This window comes from Melanaphis sacchari, unplaced genomic scaffold (assembly GCF_002803265.2).
Source record: "Melanaphis sacchari strain LSU unplaced genomic scaffold, SCAv2.0 Contig154_pilon_pilon, whole genome shotgun sequence".
Classification (NCBI taxonomy): Eukaryota; Metazoa; Arthropoda; class Insecta; order Hemiptera; family Aphididae; genus Melanaphis; species Melanaphis sacchari.
The window spans coordinates 239,362-258,975 of NW_020270685.1; the positions used below are offsets into that span (position 1 = coordinate 239,362).

General features: G+C 24.2%; 2 protein-coding genes across 2 annotated transcripts; one reads left to right on the forward strand and one right to left on the reverse strand.

Moving 5' to 3' along the window:
- The first annotated feature begins 317 nt into the window (after positions 1 to 317).
- LOC112592054 (condensin complex subunit 2-like) lies at positions 318 to 8,074 on the forward strand. Its single transcript, XM_025336027.1, has 12 exons — positions 318 to 588; positions 1,080 to 1,193; positions 3,291 to 3,398; positions 3,469 to 3,639; positions 3,728 to 4,007; positions 4,077 to 4,262; positions 4,470 to 4,640; positions 4,747 to 5,014; positions 5,287 to 5,386; positions 6,540 to 6,665; positions 7,640 to 7,744; positions 7,806 to 8,074. Exons 1-12 carry the CDS (start codon positions 565 to 567, stop codon positions 8,019 to 8,021), a joined length of 1,869 nt encoding a protein of 622 aa, XP_025191812.1. The 5' UTR covers positions 318 to 564; the 3' UTR covers positions 8,022 to 8,074.
- A 3,534-nt stretch (positions 8,075 to 11,608) lies between these two features.
- LOC112592059 (transcription initiation factor IIA subunit 2) lies at positions 11,609 to 15,366 on the reverse strand. Its single transcript, XM_025336031.1, has 4 exons — positions 15,067 to 15,366; positions 14,874 to 14,978; positions 11,730 to 11,859; positions 11,609 to 11,650 (listed from the first exon to the last, which is right to left on the reverse strand). The coding sequence occupies exons 1-4, from the start codon at positions 15,136 to 15,138 to the stop codon at positions 11,619 to 11,621; spliced, it is 339 nt and encodes a 112-aa protein (XP_025191816.1). The 5' UTR covers positions 15,139 to 15,366; the 3' UTR covers positions 11,609 to 11,618.
- Between the last annotated feature and the right edge of the window lie 4,248 nt (positions 15,367 to 19,614).

A 19,614-nucleotide genomic window follows, 5' to 3' on the forward strand; every position in this document is an offset into this window, starting at 1 on the left:
GAAACGAGCAAGAAAAATTATCATTCTTTAAACGAAATTATCGTACCAGTACTACTACTTACCAGTAGGTATTGCCATTAGCCTGTGTAAGCTGTGTAGCTAAGTCATAAATCTGTTACATCTGTTACTAATACAAGTATTATTATTATTATTATTATTATCTATTCCCGTGTATATGGAGGTAGGTAAACAACTGACAAAGTATCCAACCACTAGTATTAAATATTATGTAGGTTAGTGGTTACATCTATCCGCAACCATGGTCAAAATTTAAAACACTGTAATCACAGTAAGCGTTTTAACTGTGTAAACAATAAATTTAAACAATAAACAATGCTTAACCATTTCCCAACGGCAATGGAGCTTAGCGTTTTACTTTTCTTGTTAAATGTTAATATATTTTAACTTAAAAGGTTTACTGAAAATTTTGTTAATTTTTTTTTATTTCCTGTTTATGTAATTGTTTCTTTAATTCGTATCATATAAACGGTTTTTGTTTCTAAAATATAACACTGAAAGAAATTAATTCGGTCACAATTCTCAGTTGTTGTTCAAATATACGAAATGGAAGTAGACGACTGTCCATCGGTATGTTTATGGTTTATTAAGAGAATATCTTACGCGCATGTGTTGTCTCTGTCTTACTAATTCATAGTATATCAAAATAAACGTTCAGCCGTTACAATTTTATGTGTTTAATTTAAATATTAGAATGTAATGATCTATTATCAAACTTCTATGTTCTCTCATTGAATTCTTAATAGTATTTTAATTTTTAAGCGAGCTATGAGTATATAAAATATATATACTTAAAAATGCTCATAATTCACTTAAAATTGAAATATTGTAAAAAAACCAGTGAGAAAATACAGATAATGCCGTTACTGTTAAGTTTAATTATAGGTTATTTCACTAAAATATTTAAGCTAAACACACTAAATTTGAACTGTTGAACATATATTTTAGTTTGGTATGTGTTAATAAGACGGGAATAACATGTGCTGGTATGACATCCTCTTAATATTGTTTTATGAACTTAAAATTAATAAATTGTTTATACTATATTATAACTTGTATAGACATCACATGTCGAACCTAATTCATCGGACGATGATGATGACCATCATGAAAACTTATCTACTGAAGAAATATGTCTTAAGATTAAGACATTTCGTAATTTATGTTTTGGAAACGTAAGTATAATTACAAAATATAAACATTAGCCTTTATCCTATGCCCATAACATTTAGGAATGAAATACTTCCCATTTACAAAACCTATTTGTTGCCCATTTTACTGATAAAAAATTTAAAGCAATTATCTGTCAACATTATAATATGCACTCTAACAGTAATAACCTAATTGTTTGCTTCTTACTCGCTCCTATAAATAAGTACATTACTATAAACTATAATTTAATAACTGTTAATTATTAGGTAATGCTACCGTTAACTGCAATTAATTAGTATAAATATTTAACATCCTTAAACAATTTTTCTATCTTTAAAAAATGTCTAATATGGAATAAAGTATTTACAAAAAATTATATATTTACAAATGTTAGGCCTTATATAAACTGGTAACTATTTTATAAATACCTATTAACATTAAAATTATTTTTTACATACATTTAAGTGGTTAATAAATCACATAAGTAATTGAAAAAAATTGTTTTTTGTCGTTATTATTTTTTAAGTGGTTTAGTTGTTTGAATAACAACTTATATTTTTAATTTTTTAAGATCAATTTATTTTAAAAGTGCTAAAGACCCTTTTGCACCTCCCTAGTTACGCCACTGAAATCCAAAACCTATCCAAGAGACACTAATGAATGGAAAAAATATTTCTTGTCACATTGTAATTTCTAGTTAAAAATGTTAGAATTCATAAATTCAAAAGACAAATAAATGTGTAGGTAAATTATAAGAAACTGGAAAAGTACAAGTCACATGATGAAGATTTAAATAAAATTATTTTATATTTTTTGAGGCTTTTACCATATAAAACGTTGCACTGGAAACATAACAAAATGTTTTTATAATTTTCTCCTACCTGCCATAATACTCTAAAAGAATCATTTATGCTTTGAATTAAGAATTTAAAAGTGTATATTGTCACTCAATAAAATCTTGAAAAATTATGTAGATAAAATAGCAAAAAAAAATTAAATATCAATAACAATAGTTATTAAAATAATAACTAGTGATGTGCCTATAAAAAGATACGTTATGAATTTATGACATACAATATATTCAATTTTTTATTTATAAAAAATGTTCAAGTAGCTGGTATCACATCTTGATAAAAGGTACTTGAATACAAATTGTAAATGATAGTCAGCACAGCAAGAAGTATAGTTGAAAGATACTTTTTGGGTAATTTAATCCTTAACTACACACGCAACTTTTGTTTTTGTTTCAATAATTACATGCGCAGTATATTTTATACACCAATTTGATTTATACAGAAATCAATATTGTACTGTATCTATATTTGACTTTATTTACTTATATAAAAACAAAGTACTACTTAAAATTGTTTTAAATTTAATTATAATAATATAAATATAAAAAATATTGTAATTATTATATTATAATAGATAAAAATAAAAATATCTTACTGTTAAATAATTGTTACTAACTTAAATTAAATCCTACTCACTCTCCTGACTTATTATACATCTTACATATCTGAAAACAGCTATTATGTGCTCTTAACATGTAAACTACTGTTATGAATAATATTATATTATTGTCACTATTTTTTTGCTCATTTCATTCACCGATACAAAAATAATTAAATTCAAAGCTTGTTTATACTACTAAAAACATTGAATAAAGATTAAAATGAATTAATAAATATTATATAAGGAAAGGTTAGGAAAATAACTTAAAACAAATATAGACCAAAATAGAACGAGGTAAAAAAAAATATTAGTGTACAAAGTACACCAGTACGTGTAGTTAAGAGTTAAAAGCTTTCAGCTAACAAAATGAGTTTAATTTCCTTTGCAATTTAGCAAAATTACAGTTATAATTCAGTAAACTATAAAATAATATAAATATTTCAATACAATAAAAAAAATTAAAAAACTTAATCAAAAATATTCTAACTTTCCATTTTGACAATAGGTAAATTTACTGAAATATTAAAACTTACTATAAAAATCAACTTGACTGATTTGCTAAACTGTATGTTTGTGAAATGATCATATCCACTTCATAACTATTAATTAAAAGATTTATTGCTTATTATAGACTAAACATTAACTTTTTTAAATTTATTTTTTAGAAAATAAATGTTTCTAACGCATTTGACATTGATATGATTGGATATTTCTATTCGTGGTTAGAAAAAAAGAAAAGCTCAATTTTTGTAGAGAGTCATGATGTTACCTCGGTAAGAAATTTAAAAATTGTTTTTATTTATCTTAATTGAATTAATCTACTTCAATTTTTTTGTGTGTTAGTTCCAAGAAATAAGTGACTACCTAGAAGCTTCGGCAAAAGTTTATTCTTATCGTGTTGACAATTTAACAGAAACAACTAGTAAATTAGTTGAACAATTTAAAAGCTTGAATTATAATAAAAAAACGGCTAAAATAGATGATAATAATGCGCCTAAAACTTATAAATCAAAGGTAAATATCAAAACCTAATAACTGTTAATTTAAAATTATAAACATAATTATTATTTTTAAGTAAATAAATCATTTTTATGGAATATAGAGACAAAAAATAATGCTGACTACGTCTGATAAATTAAGACGTAGACCAAATGAAAATGAAATTTCTATTAATCCAGTTTTAATTAATCAAAAGATTTCTGGCTTTGATTGTAATGAATTATTTTCCACTAATCGTCCATCTCACCATCTTAAGTCATTGTACTTCAATAAATCCTTGACAGAAGAAATGAAAACTACTATTGATGAAAAAAAAGAATATGATGAAAAAAAACATGACAATGAAAAGATAGAAGTTGATAAAAGTTTTTTTCAAATGATGGGTATACCAGTTATCTATGAAATGTTTTCCTGTTATGCTTAGTTATAAAATAATACGATTATTTGTATAGATAAAATTTCCCAAGGAGCTATCTGTCCTGAGTTCAAAGGTTTTGTAGCTAAACGTGACATAGTTGACAAAATTGACAATTCAAACGATCATCAATTGAATGGAATTGAATATCGCTTTGATCCTAATGATTATCAAAACAACCTTGATGACTCTACGTGTATTGAACCAGATAATAATGAACTTGGTATTTGTATATAATAATCACTTAAAAGTCCATGGATATCTTTTTTTGTTTTTCTATTACAAAAATGTACATAAATAAACATTTTTCATACACTTCTTATAAGCCAATTAAATTTACAATTTATAATATTCATTATTATTAGATATCCAAGGACTATAATAAAATGTTTTACTTCAATAGAATTGTATATATAAATATATTTTTAAGATTCCAACCCTAAGGATAAAGATACAACAGTACTTGATGGACTTTTGAAATGTATTGATAATGTTGATAGAGACTATAGCTTTTTTAATCCTAAACTTCTTGCTAATTGGAAAGGACCAAAAGCCTGGAAAACTCAAGCAATGATAAAAGCATTGAAATCTTGCACTCAAAGTAATATAAAAAAAACAAATTTATATTCAATAAAACTGAATATCCTTAAATTACTTACAATATCTATTATATAAAATTATTATGTAATTTGTGTTTTAATTTATAGATGAACGAAAAGAAATTATTTCTAACACTGATGATAATATTGCTGAAAGCACACAGGAAAATTTGAAACAACCTAAATCTTGTAAAAAACGAAATAAAGTTAAGAACGATAAAGTTGTAATAAATTGGTTAGATTTGAGTCAAGTAGATGAAATATTAAAACCAAAAGTTGTAGGCAAGGAAAAAATGCTACCTCGTACACTACAAAAGTGGGATCCACTTCACAATATATCTGAAACACAATCAATTATTGTCAATGTAAATTATAAGTAAGTAAACAATTATAATAGCAATGATTTTCTTTTAATTACTTAACCGTAACCAGTGTAGAATCAAATAATATAATTAAGGATATTTTTTAAAGAACTAATAATCCATTCAAGAACTTATGATTTTTTATGTTAATCTTATTTATTTTAAATAAAACAAATATGTATTATATAACCATTACTACTTATAAAATATAATGATGTACAATAATACTTTAAAAATACATTTTTATTAACTCATGCATAATTTATATTTAATGTTTAAAATAAAGGTTTCAATTTTTACAATATTATGAAATTAAACCAGATTGGTGGATAAATTACAATGATCAAGAAGAAGGCAATTATTCTGAAGATTTAAATTCCTATCAGGTACAAATTAATATTTGATTAGTTAAATTTAATACTCAGTGTCTAAATACTTGAGTGTCTATATAGATAATGTGTACACTGACCAATATTGTTTATATTCTATACCTGGCCTGGTTAGTCAATATGGAGTTGCTCATGGTATTTATAATAAATTGTACCTAATCAATAGTCAAAATGGTATAATATACTTATGAATTTTATTTTTTATTTTTTTTTTTTAATTAACTACGAATGACTGTAAATTTTGATTATTTTATTAATTTTCCTTCTTTTATTTTGATTTTCACATCTACATAAACTAGCTTTATAGACTTCCTCACTTTGACTTTATAAATTGAAACTAAATCAAAAATTGTTTTATCATCAGTAAAGTGGTTAGTAGTAACTAAATTTATAATATTAATTTTATATTACCTAAAAAGTATTATTTAATTGATTTTAATTTCAACTATTAAACATGTACCTTAAGTTAACTAACATAACATAAATCACCCAAGTCATGCTTATAAGACTGGAGTTAATGTTTAGTGATCTTTAACTAATGGTTACTTTAACATCATGTGATAATAAGATTTAATGAGATAGTTACTGCAGCACAAGAAATTAGTGAAAATCAATCTAACTGGTATAAGAAATGAATGATTTGAAATCTAGATCTACAAATTAGAGAAATTATTTATATTAATGAGTATATATATATATATATATATATATATCAGTAACTAATGATAGATGTATTAAAGAAAATATAACAAATTTATCATACAACTCTTGTTGTGTAATGTATTATTTTGACAAATTGTATACCAAGTTCATAAGTTTATTTCGACTAATAGTTTTACTTATTTTTAAAGATAATTTAATTAATTTGAATTTTGCACCAAATGTATAACCAGAGTTTGTATAATGGTATATTCATGACATGAAAATGTGTGCATTGACCAGTCAGCCAGTTAGGTATAGAATATTGACATGGTTAGTTTGTGTACACTTTATCCCCACAGACACTTAGGTATCTAGATTCTAGAAATAGTGAATTTAATACTATAAATATAACCTACAAATTGTATTTCTTATTTGTATATAAACCCGTTTTATAAATTTCTCAAGAAAGATGTATACTTTTTTTTATGTATAATTATTATATTTTTAGAATATCAATGATTGTAATGAAAGTATTGCAGAACCATCAGAACCCATGGAAATTGATTGTGAAGACTCTGAACTGTTAAAAAATAAAAATGATGACGAATTGGCTCCCTTCGATGTATCTAAAGAGGTAATTTATATAATATTTATGACTCGTTAGCTTAGGAAATAGGAAGCCCGAAGTATTACTACATTTTTTTTATTAATTTAAAATAATTATGAAATTTTTAACTATTATTATTATACTAGATTGTACCCACCATATGAGTAGATATTATGTTATCAATGTAATATTCATAAGTGTTGCACTGGTTAATCAATATGAGTTATAGTTAATGTCGAACATTTGGTTTAATTCCTAACACACATTTATTAATAGCAATTAGACTGGCTGCCAACCAACCATATGTTGTTAATTAATATATAAACCATTACATTATTGTTTTGACATAATATTCTTAGAGATTGATAATTTTAATTAAAAATGTCTAATTCATGTGTAAAATTGTTCAAAAATTGTAAGTTAAAGTAATGAGTATACCTATGAGTACAGCACAAAAAACACAAATAATGAAACAAAAATTAAAAGCTATCAAACTTCTAAAATTAAACAGTTATTTCACAAAAACAGTCAAATCTATTTTAGAAAATCCATTTAAATAGTTATAAAATTATAAAATGTATTTTTAATAAAACATGCTATTATAATTTTGAAAAATGTAAAAAACTTTAGTAAGGCAAATGCACTCGCCAAGACCTCACTATAATATGCTTGGATGATAGGACGGTGTTAAAAATGTTTACCCCTAGGCTCAAATTTTAAAGTTACGACACTATATTTATGTTTCATCAAAATCATAGTCTAAATATGTTATAAGATGTTAAATTATTTGATATGTATTTTAATATTATTCTACTTGTAATTTATAAAATATAAAATTATTTTAAGTACATTGTAGCATATTGTGAACATAATGCACTCAAACAATAATATATTACAACATATTTTTAAGAATAGATTAATAAAATATAATGCCTTTTGATAGTAATGTAAACATCGTAAATATATTTTCAACTTCTAATATATTTTCATTTTTTTTCTAGTTGACCTCTAATGATGATATTATAGCTGACATTAAAACTGAATCAAGAATGGATATTGCAGAATTAAAAAAAGAAATATCTAACATCATCGATGAAGAATGTGTAGTAAGTGACTATATTATAATAATTTTTGATGTTTTATTTATAATCCTGATTATTTATAAAGGAAACTGGCCACAATAATGAATGGAGTTCAAAACTATCGTTTTTAAACTTGTTGATAAAATTACGAATTAATGAACGAGATGGACTTTCAATACCTATTGTATATGTCGGACTACTACATTTAGCAAATGAACGAGGTCTGAAATTGTATCAAGAACATTGTACCATAAATGATATGGAAGAAACTTTTATTGTCAAACCAATGAAAACAAATTAAACGTTATTTATAATTAGATTAAAACCATTTCATTATTCTTATTTTATACTTGTCGATTGTTTTTTGATAACTTTTATAAATTTTGCTTTCTTTTTATTTTGTATAATTCAAAACAGTGAACATTAAATTTATAACTAAAAAAAAAATTTAATACATAAGTAAATGAATACAACATTAAAAATATATGTTCAATACATTTGAGTTGATGTTATCATAGATTAAATAGTACTATAGAAACGCAACAGATTATTGCTCAATATTTTAGTTTAGATTTAATTCATTGATGATACATTGTGATAGAAGGAGGTGGGAAATAAGTATCTATTTGTTTTGTGCATCCGTACACCACCAATGATACAAGTCCACGATTAAAACAATGAGCAATGAATTATTCTATAAGCATTGCGTTTTATAATACTTTATTTAATCTATAATATAATGCAGCTATTTCATGTTTATTAAAAATATTTGTTGTAACATATATTCATAATGATTCATGTAAATATTAATTTTAATTTTACTATTAAAGAAACCAATACGCTTAATATAAATGTATATTGTATTTATTTATTTAATTCCAAGTTCTTAACTGTTAAATGTATATGTACTGTAAGTTTTTAAAATAATTTTAGTTCAGGGTCAACGGTTATTAAATTAAACTAAATTATGTCATATTGAGGTGGAGTTGAATATTATATTTAACTTGTATGTTATGTGTTATTAACATTTTAAATTTTGTTACCCATGTTTAATAAATGAAAAATAATATCATGTGTAATTAAATTTCTATAATTTTGATAACATATTTTTGTAGAGGTTATTGGTTATTATGCTTAGTCCATTTTGATTCTTCATTACTCATCAATATACTAGAGATGTCGAAGAATATTTAGATACACTTTATTTGAAGTATTCATTAGGGAATATGGTTGATTTCAGTGCTCAAAATGGACCAGAATGTACCAGAACAATGAGAATTAAATTAGAATTAAAGAATTCCTGATTAGAAAAATATTGAAAAAAGAAAATTGTTACTTGGTAGTGTTTGACAATATCACCATCAAAGAAATTATAATTCTTAATAAATAATTTTATAAAAATGAAATTTCCAAAAATGCAAGTATCTTTAAACTTGGGATTGCAGTTACTATTGTGAATGTATTCTGATAATACTGCCTATAGAGTATGGACTATTTGTATCTATAAATTTCTAATAATTTTAATTGTAAAAGCTTATAATTAAATATTTTAGTCGTTGGTGCATTAAATATAAATTATTTTTGATTATTGAGAAAATATTAGCCTACTTGTTACAGCAGAGACGGATTAGCTAGGGAGATATTTCTCTCTGGGCCGATGAAAATAAAAAAATATGAACCAGCTCGGTACAGGAATGATAGAAAGAATATGAAACAAATTCGCTAATATTATAAGAAATTCAACTTTTTTTTATTATTTAACCGATGGCTCTAGAAGCCAAGTAGACTGAAAAAACATGCTGATGTACATACATAGTTGACTCGCTATATGGTCTGGAGGCCGATAAACATTTGTTGATATTACTAATAAATGTATTTTAAATAAATACCAAACAGTTTTAATCCACAATTAGTGAGCCAACGTAGGAATAAGTAATATGATAAGTTCATGATCGAACTGTACAATTTATAATTTATAATTATTTTAGTAAGTATATATTGTATGTTAATAAATTATACATGCAACATCACTATTTTAGTTAATCCACAATAAATGATAATAGTAATGTGATTAAAAGTCTGAAAAAAATATACACTATTGCAAATGTAGACTAGAAATTAAATTAAAGCTTACTTGCTCATCGTAGTTTAAAATTATTTGTATATAATACAATATTTAGTATTTTTTTTTATTATTATTATTATTATTATTGTTATTATTAATTTCTTACACAAAAGTTAATTATTTTTAGTATAAATTTTAATTTTTTAAATTAAAACATACAAATATAGCTGTTCAAAAAACTAGGTTATCCTTAAACAAAAATATATCTTTTTAAAATGCATAGACACAAAGGACAGTAAATTTGATTTGATGTTTTCAACGGTTTCCAAACTTTCATCAAGTGAAAGTGACGCAATTTTCAGTTTTAGAACAGAATAAGTAATAAAACTAATTCAATTTTTATATTCCTATTTTCAATTAAAGCTATTGCATTTATTATAGACTAAATAGTGTTTTTGTCTATGGATAAGTATAAGATGTGGAGGCAATAGCAGTTCAAGAAATAGTTTCGAATTTTAGCTAGGTGTTATTTTTTATTGATAGTATTCTATTTTCTTCTTTTACCAACCTCCACGGCTAAAATAACCATCACTTATTTCATCATGATATAATTTGTAAACACTTAAACTAAAGCAGTAAACAGAATTTGTAAAAAAAATTGATAATGCACATAAATTCTAGCCCTAGTAATAAAGTAAAATGTAAATCAAACTAATTTTTGCCAAAAAACAATTTGCATATTATATTATACAGGTAATTTTATTTCATATAATATTATAAGCTACAATTTTTTGTCTATATCATTAAACATGCATAAATGGTCAAATTATTATATTAATAATGGTATAAATTAGTTTAAATAATTCTAAATATTTTAAAAATTGTAATACTTTGCATATTATAGAATGGTTTAAATGGAGTAACTTCCAAAATTAATCTTAGGGTATTCTTCATAGAAAAATAATATACAAGTATTTTAGAAATTTTTTAAAAATCTAAAATCTAATAAAATCGATACATATTTACAATTTTATTCTCCTGTAACATAAAATCTTGCAATGGTCATCAATCATCATTAATACTTTTTCGTAGTTAACAATTTTTAATGTACACCTATTACAACAAATATTTAAATGTTTATAATTTGTGCTTATATTAAATGTTGTTAGTTTATTAGAGAGGATCATTTTTTTTCTTATTAAAATACATTGCTTTATTTTTTATATCCGTTATTATGGTTGATTGAGGGCAATTTATTATTAAAGAGATGAAATCTTAGTATATACTAAATTGACACAAAAATGTATAGAATTATAAGTAAACTAAGTTTATGTATCTTTGTATTTAAATTCTTCATTTAATAATACATATTTTGAATTAATTTAACAATAAATCTAAGTAGTGAAAATATACAAATGTAATAACATTACATATTCTACCGCAACTCTTAGATGTATTTGATTTTTTTACAGGATTTTAAATACTTAATTGATCTTAAGTAATTTCAAAACCATATCCAATTTAATCTAGATAAATAAATAAAAAATATACAAAGTTAAATTTAATTTTTATTATAAGGATGAATTTTAAAATTAACTAATACATTTTTGATTTGTTAAATCAATCCATTTTAATAATTTATTTGAAATACTAAATACAAAAACAAATTCAAAATGTCCTATAGCAGTTTCAGCTAATTAAATTTAATTCAAAAATGTAAGTTATACAGGAAAAATAAGTACATCAATAATGATATATAAGTACATCAACAATATTTTGTGAGCGTAAAAATTAATAATAATAGTGATAATAGTAACTCTTAAACAGTCAGTATTAATTTTTCTTTGAATTTTCGTCAGTTACACCTGAAAATTTAAAATTAATTATAAATAAGATAACTGCATCCATTGTATTAATTAGTAAAATATAATTAAAGATTTTTACTTTTTCCATCACATGCAACAATTTTCAATTTTTCGACTTTAGCCATTTCTTGTGTTTCTTTGAACTCTACATCACTTAACATAAATGTCCAAACATTGTCACAAAACCTATAAGTGTCCATTTTTCCAGCCTAAAATATATAAAAAAAAAAATGTTAACAATATCTCTAAACCAGATTTCTTAAGGTAACTATTAGTAGGTATACAAAATACCATCATTTTAAAAACGTTATGCAAAAATAAAACTCATGAAGCTGTATGCTATATTTTTAAATAATAATTTGAGAAAACTAATACCAAATCAAAATATTAACGAATAGTAGTTTTAATCAAATAATTTATTTTTAAGTAAAGTAAACCTTAATCAACACTGTTTTCAAACTATTTATGTTTATTATACTTAAAAAAAAAAAAATATTTGGTATTATTATCTATCCTAGTGTTTCTTAACTTTAAACCTAACTAACGGCTCCCTTAGAGTTTGCCACCTATTAATTAGGTTCTTTAACGTATAATTTAAAATTTAAATCAACACAAAAATAAAAATCTCGAATAATTATGTTTATGTAAACGTAAAGTAATGAAAAAATAAAATCAATAAATATTACAATATTACATAATATGAGCATATATCATTATATATTAAAACGGAAAACATACTATTATTATTTTTATAGCAATATTATTGGTTGACGTTTATTGAAGAACCTATAAAAAAATGTCAAAAATAGATTATCAACTTATGATAAGGCCACTGCTATAGTGCAGGTTATATTATAGTATTGATTATTAATAATAAGTAGTATGTAAAAAAAAAATATGTAAGAGGTCAATAAAATATTGAAATTCTAAAAGGGGATCGCCACAACAAAAAGGTTGAGAAACACTAGTCTATCCAAATCATGTACACATTTATTATTACAATTTTTTAAATTATAATCTAATACTTGTGACTAGGTATTACCAATAAAATATGAGTTAATTGCTTAGAGATGTATAATTGATACAAAATGTTATTTTTATTCATTGTAATAATATAAATAGAACTAGTAAATAAATGCAAAATGTATTTTCATTTTATACAATTAAATGGATACCCCCAAATAATTGTTAAATGTGTAATAAAATGATTAAAACAATTTTATTTGCAAAATTAATTATATTGGTTTAATGCATCTATTTAATATTAATTATTAAATTATTAATATTTCTACACTTGACAATAATTCAGAAATATTAACAACTTAACGACAGGTAATAAATAGAGAACAAATTTTAATGTAATTAATAAAAAACAAAAAATGCACATAAATGTGTACTAATTAAAGAAAAATATAAAAATGGATAATAAAAAATTTTATATTTATCACTAATCTGATTCTTAAAACAATGTGAAACTACATATTCTTTGAGATTTAAAAATATTAAGTAAAAACGAATTGGTCGAAACATGCTTCTATATTGACTAAATTAACCTCCACATCAACTGATACATTAAGGATATACTTAATAATATTAACTTTATCATCAATGACAAATGATCCTTTGGAATTTAGTTTTAAAGGTATTTCTAATTATTTTATATTTTTTAGCCAATGATTTTTTCTCTAATTAAATTTCTTATGTAAACTCGTGCTTCATCAAAAATGCATAAGGTCATCTTACAAGGGCATATTTCAGGTTTTTAAATTTGTCATCGAATTATTAGCTATTTAAATAACATAGAACTTTTTTTTTATCATCCAAAACATCGGGATAAATCAAAAATTACTAAGATATTTACAAAATATGTTCTTATTTACTAAATATGTAAATATAATTAGAATGATCTAAATTATAAATATTTTAATCAGATTAAAAATATTTCATTCCAATAAGATTATGTATTTACAATGAAATCTGTCCCCTAGTAATGAATAACACTAGAAAAACTAAATAATACATTTTACAATGATTTCAATCATTAAGAGGATGCGACACCCACATCACACATGTATTGTCTAATGTCTTACACACATACAATATAGAAAATTTGCTTTCAGTAGAATTCATTAAGTGTCATTAAATTTAATATTAATATAATATTAATATAATATCAATATAACATTATTAGTGATAAAACGTTAGAATTTTTTTAGATGTTTAAATTTTTAAATAAGACATGAGTAGGTAAAATATTATAATTGATAATACTCATATATATTATATATATTATCTTAACAATAAAGTTATATACTTTATAATAACGACAAAACAATTTTAAATTATCTGTTTCTATTCAACATTTAATATCTTTGATATCAAAATGGACTGCAAAATATTGCAAATATAATTAAATACATACAACAGTCTCAATACTTGGAGTTTGTAAAGTAAGATTCTTTGTTAAACCAATTTAATAAAAAATAAAACCATGTCTAATGCAGCACAACTAATTAACATTTTAAATGTTATCTGCAATTTTCCAAAGAAAACATATCCTAATAACACTAATGTGTTTTACTGAAATGCATGCAATGCAAGTGTTTTGACTACTCAAAAATTCATAGTAATTATTTGACTTTTTTAATTCAAAATACAAGAAAAACACATAGTATAGATATTTTAAATAACATGATTTCTGTTGTTTTACTTTGCAATGATTAAATTTTAAAAACAACTGTACTGAATAACAATTCTAAAAAAGTTGATTTAATTCATTATTGTATTATTAATCTTGAATTATGTATTACATATTCAGGCCATTTCAATAACATATACATTTATAGATTTTGAAATTTTTAATGTGTACAAATATTGGTCTTAATAATAATTACTAATTAGGTACTTAGGTTGAGGATTCTAAGCAAACTAGTGGCCAAAAATCATATATAAAACATAAAAATGACTAATTTTTACAAAGAATACATAAAAAATCGAATGAAAAATAAATTTATCAATTTAATGTATGTTATTACACAATTATTTGGATAATTTCAGTCAACTCCTGTAATAGGTGTAATAAAATTTGGAATTCTCCATTTGCCAACCGATAAATAGGTGTATGAAAGTATTTCCATTCGAGGCACTCATACAGTTATACTTGTTAACATTCTATATGCGCTATTAATGCTTAGTTCTTTGCTGAAAACATCAAACAATTTACCTTAAATGTAATCTTAGACTTGACTCGTGTGGCCAATGAATTGTTTACTGACTTATCGAACTGCAGCAAGATCTTCATGCCGAGAGCTGGTGTTATTTGACCATACTGAAATATCGAAGCGTACATTTTAATTATATTAAGTAACAATACGTTGGCGAGCGGTCTACGTTATTGACTACAAAGAATGCATTACTTGAATCATTTCGTCGATGCTTTCTTGAAGCGTATTCCCCAGAGTCGTGTTTCTATATAGCTGATAAGACATGTTTATATGAAATTACGATTTTCGAACGTTTCAATGAACGGAAAAAAACGGTTTTAGGTCGGCGGACGATGATTCAAAGACGTGACATCGACATTCGGTGAACGATCGGAGTCGCCGACAGCACCACAAGCTACAACTGAAACGTCTGAAACGCGTGTGGCGTCGATCCGAACGGAATATCGAATCAACAACAACAGCGACGCAGCGTACACTCACGCAGTCACGCTCGGTTTATCGACCAATATCACTGGTGATCAACTTTCGGATAACGTTCAAACAGCCTGCCGTCCATTTGGTCCACAACCACCGTCGTTCGTGTGGACCTTATTGTGTAAAAATCACGCTGTGCGGGACACTGCGATTGTTGTTTCCACATTAATAAGTAGCCAGTAGGGCCCGGATTTATATGCATTTGCATGTTTTTTCTGAATAGTCCAAAAAATAACTAGATAAGCTACAATATTAGTTTGAATTTTAGTCAATAGATCCTAAATATAAAGTTTTATTTTGCATATTTTTGCATATTTTGTCATTTTTTTGATATGTACTATACATTGTGTATCTATTTTACGATTTTTTCATTGCACATATACGATTTTTAAATGCAAATATGTAATGTTTTACGCTATTTTAATTAAAATAACGTATTTATAGTCCATGTAATTCAACAAAATCGTTTTCTTATCTTATCTGACACCTATCGGGACAAGTAGTAATCTGTTATTGAATAGACTTTAGTGAATCATACATTCATCGTGATCTGTATGTGTACAACTTCATTCGATTTTATTTATTTATACTTAATGAAAATAAAATTCATTTTTTTAATCGATTTGTTTGCATATGTAAAGTGTATAGGTATTTGAATGATAATCAGTACATAAATACATGCATATTTAATACATTTTTAGTGCATATAATTCCGGGCCTTATTAATAAGTAATATTTAGGGCTTGGGTGTTTGTGAAATTGCATATTTTTTTCTATTCATCCAATTTAATACTAACATTGTTAACCTAGATACAAATTTAATTCATATCTGCTGAATCAAATAATACTATTTTTATTTTGCTTATTTTTGCATATTTAATGGTTTTGAATTTTAATTGCATATTTTAGAATTTTAAAAACAAAAATGCTCATTTCGGTACGTCTTTTTAAAAAACATTTTGAATTATCAAACTATACAATTAATTCCACAATTTGTATGAGTAAGTTTTATAGCCTTATAGGTGGTAACTATATAATCTACCACGCATTGACGTAAAATATAAATGTTTATTATCGACTTATTGTGTTTGTTCAGGATTACAGTACTTTATTGGATAAGGTCTAAGATAACATCATTTAAAGTAGAACGAAGCTTTTCACGCTACAAAAATTTAAATAGCGATAATAGACGCCGCAGTTACAATTTGACAAATTAAAAAAACTATAGTAGCACAGTGTAACGCTAATATCTAATGATAATAATTAATAAATAATAATCTAAATTAAAGTAAATAAAACGCTATGTAAGTTTAAAAAATGTAGGTATTTTAAATTGTATTAAAAAATATAATAAATAAAAGTATAACTACTATAGGTAATAAAAATAAAATATTTATGTTTTATGAATTATAATATATTTTTTTTGTGCATATTTTGGCGTTTTTATTAGCTAAAAATACATGTTTTAAAATTTTTAGTACATAGTTTGATTGCATATTTCGTAATTTTTTAGTGCATAAATGCACGTATATTATATAGTAGTTTTAAGTGCATAAATATCCGAGCCCTGAATTAATATCATTTAACGATGTAGCGCGTTCCTGGTTGGCTTAAAGCGGCCGTGAGGAGATACCTAAATATTTAATATACAGAACACTTGTAATTTTTAAGTAAGAATGAGTTACAATGATTTTTTAATATTTTAAACAATAACTCGAACAAAAATAGCCAACCGCTGTGTAAAAATTACTAGTGAGTACCTATCTTAGTTAGGCATACGTGCGGGTAGGGCTGATTGAGCTTTAATCCCACCTGGGCCTTTTTTTTATTAGCGGGTGGATAGGCATATATCGATTGCGCCAAAATGACTTTTTTACCTGTAAGAAATCTATCGATTGTATGGCATATCATATTTATATTTATGTATCTAAATATATTTTTAAATGCTATTGTGTATAAATGTAATAATGTTTATTAAATTTGAATGCAATAACTTAATGGTAAAAAGATTGAAGATTCAAACATTATCTAGAAATAAGCATAAGCTAACCTATTTATATCATCACAAAAATAGCTTGTACATTTAAATAATAATATTGGAGTGTTACAAAAACCACATTGAAAAATTAAATCGAGATACCAAAATTGTATGTATTTTATTTTAAACCCAATAAAATTGAAAAACGCGTTTTAATTTTAATTTTTCAAAAAATTGATATTGAAGATTTTCAATTTTAAAATACTTAAATTGAAAATGATGTTAGTAAGATTCTTAAATTTTATGTTTTTTGTACGAGTGTTAAGTATTATTATAAATTATAATAACTGTTGAAATTAAATAATAGACACTCTGTATAAATTAGTATTTGTTAAATAGCTTAGACTATAATGTTAAGTATAGTCACATAATTTTAATATTTAGTTATAAATTCTTATTAAGCTCATTTCTCTTTATCATGAAAGTGGTAATATATGAATACGTATACGATATCCACATTTACAAGTAGGTATGAGTTTTGATAATCAGTCGAGTTATGCGACCCATTGTCTATAATACGTTCTAAAATTGAATATTATAATAAATTTTATATTACAAATATTTTCTTGCACTTATTCTTAATAACTTACTCCACTTAACAATAAAACAAATACATAATTAACATACTCATTTGATAACTAACGACATTTAATATTTTTAATTTTTACGAAACAAAATCTACGGGTCTTATATATAAGGAAAAACCGTAATTAAAAATTAATTAACCGATTGCTAGTAACCTGCAGTGGCACCGAGTTTTGTAAATTTAAGTGGAGTCAAATCACCCACTCACATCGCTATTTAAGTGTGACATTTTTTTTTAAAAATTCTCAAATCTCAAGCCAATTATTTAACAATTGTATGCAGTACTCAGTAGCTAGTAGGCAATAACATTTTTGTGTAAATTCATCTTACCGAGTTAAATATAACCAAACAATTTTTTTCACTGCACTTGAAATGTATTTCTAATCAATACCTAAAAAAAGAAGTGGATTAGTCGCTCCACTTGATATATCATGTATTCAGCGGCACTGATACAAATTGCATAAAATAAAAAAATTTAATTTGCCAAGTTAAAAGTTGTATTTTAAAAAGTAATTCATGTAAATTAGAAAAAAGTACCTGTATCCAACATAACTTTAACTTTTTAACTCGTCAATGTCTATTCTAATTTTTGAATATTATTTGGTGTACCCAAGTGAACGGGTATTACTAAGTGATACTAAAACGCTTTTTTATTTATTTTTTTAACTAATACTGATTAATATTAACACAAGATATTTTTTGGTTGTGAATCAATTATTGTCTATTATTATTGTAATCCATAGAAGTTTAATACCAGTATGGTAGTTAGTGTAGTTGTAGTATAACTTTACAATATACCTTTGTATATCTTCAAAAAATCAAAACATGTAATTAACGATTTTCACAAGCATTAAGCACTATAGCTATACCTAAACATATAAGATATGACAATATGGTAAATAGATATATAGGTGGTCACACATAAAATATAAATGTTATTTCTATGTAATACACTTGTCTTGCATATTATAATATATTAAGTATGTAACTTCAAACACTCAACATTTAAATAATTTTAATCGAATATATTATTTTTTTTTATCTAAATACTTCACAAGTTAATAGATTTTCACAAGAAATCTAAAATTATTATAATTATATGTAAGTGTAATCATGTGAAATTGAAATCGTAATATTTTAATACGTGACTTATCTCAAGCACATATTCTTGGTAATATAAGAATTTAGAAAAAGATAATATTTTCTTATAATTAGGTACAGAATAAATGTAGAAGGTACGTCAAATTATTTGTTATTTTGTACAAATTATTCATTAATACTTAAAATTTATCAATATTTATTAAAATGTAAATAATAACATGCACTCTGCACATGCAGATTTAAAAGATACTTTCAATATTTTTTTACAAATTTTGGTAAAATTATAAACATTTTATGTAACTATAACGCCTAAATAGTAAATATCTTCTTGATTTATTAATTTCTATTAAATTATGACAACATTATCTAAACAGAAAATGTTATACTATTGTGTATAGAAAAACACATTTAAGTTAAACTCTACGTACAGAGGACATTTAATAGTCATAGGAAGTTTAAGAATATCTACTATAAAAATAAATTATAAACTATGTGTACATAAACCTAAAAAAAATAGATTATACGAGTTCGTACACATTAAA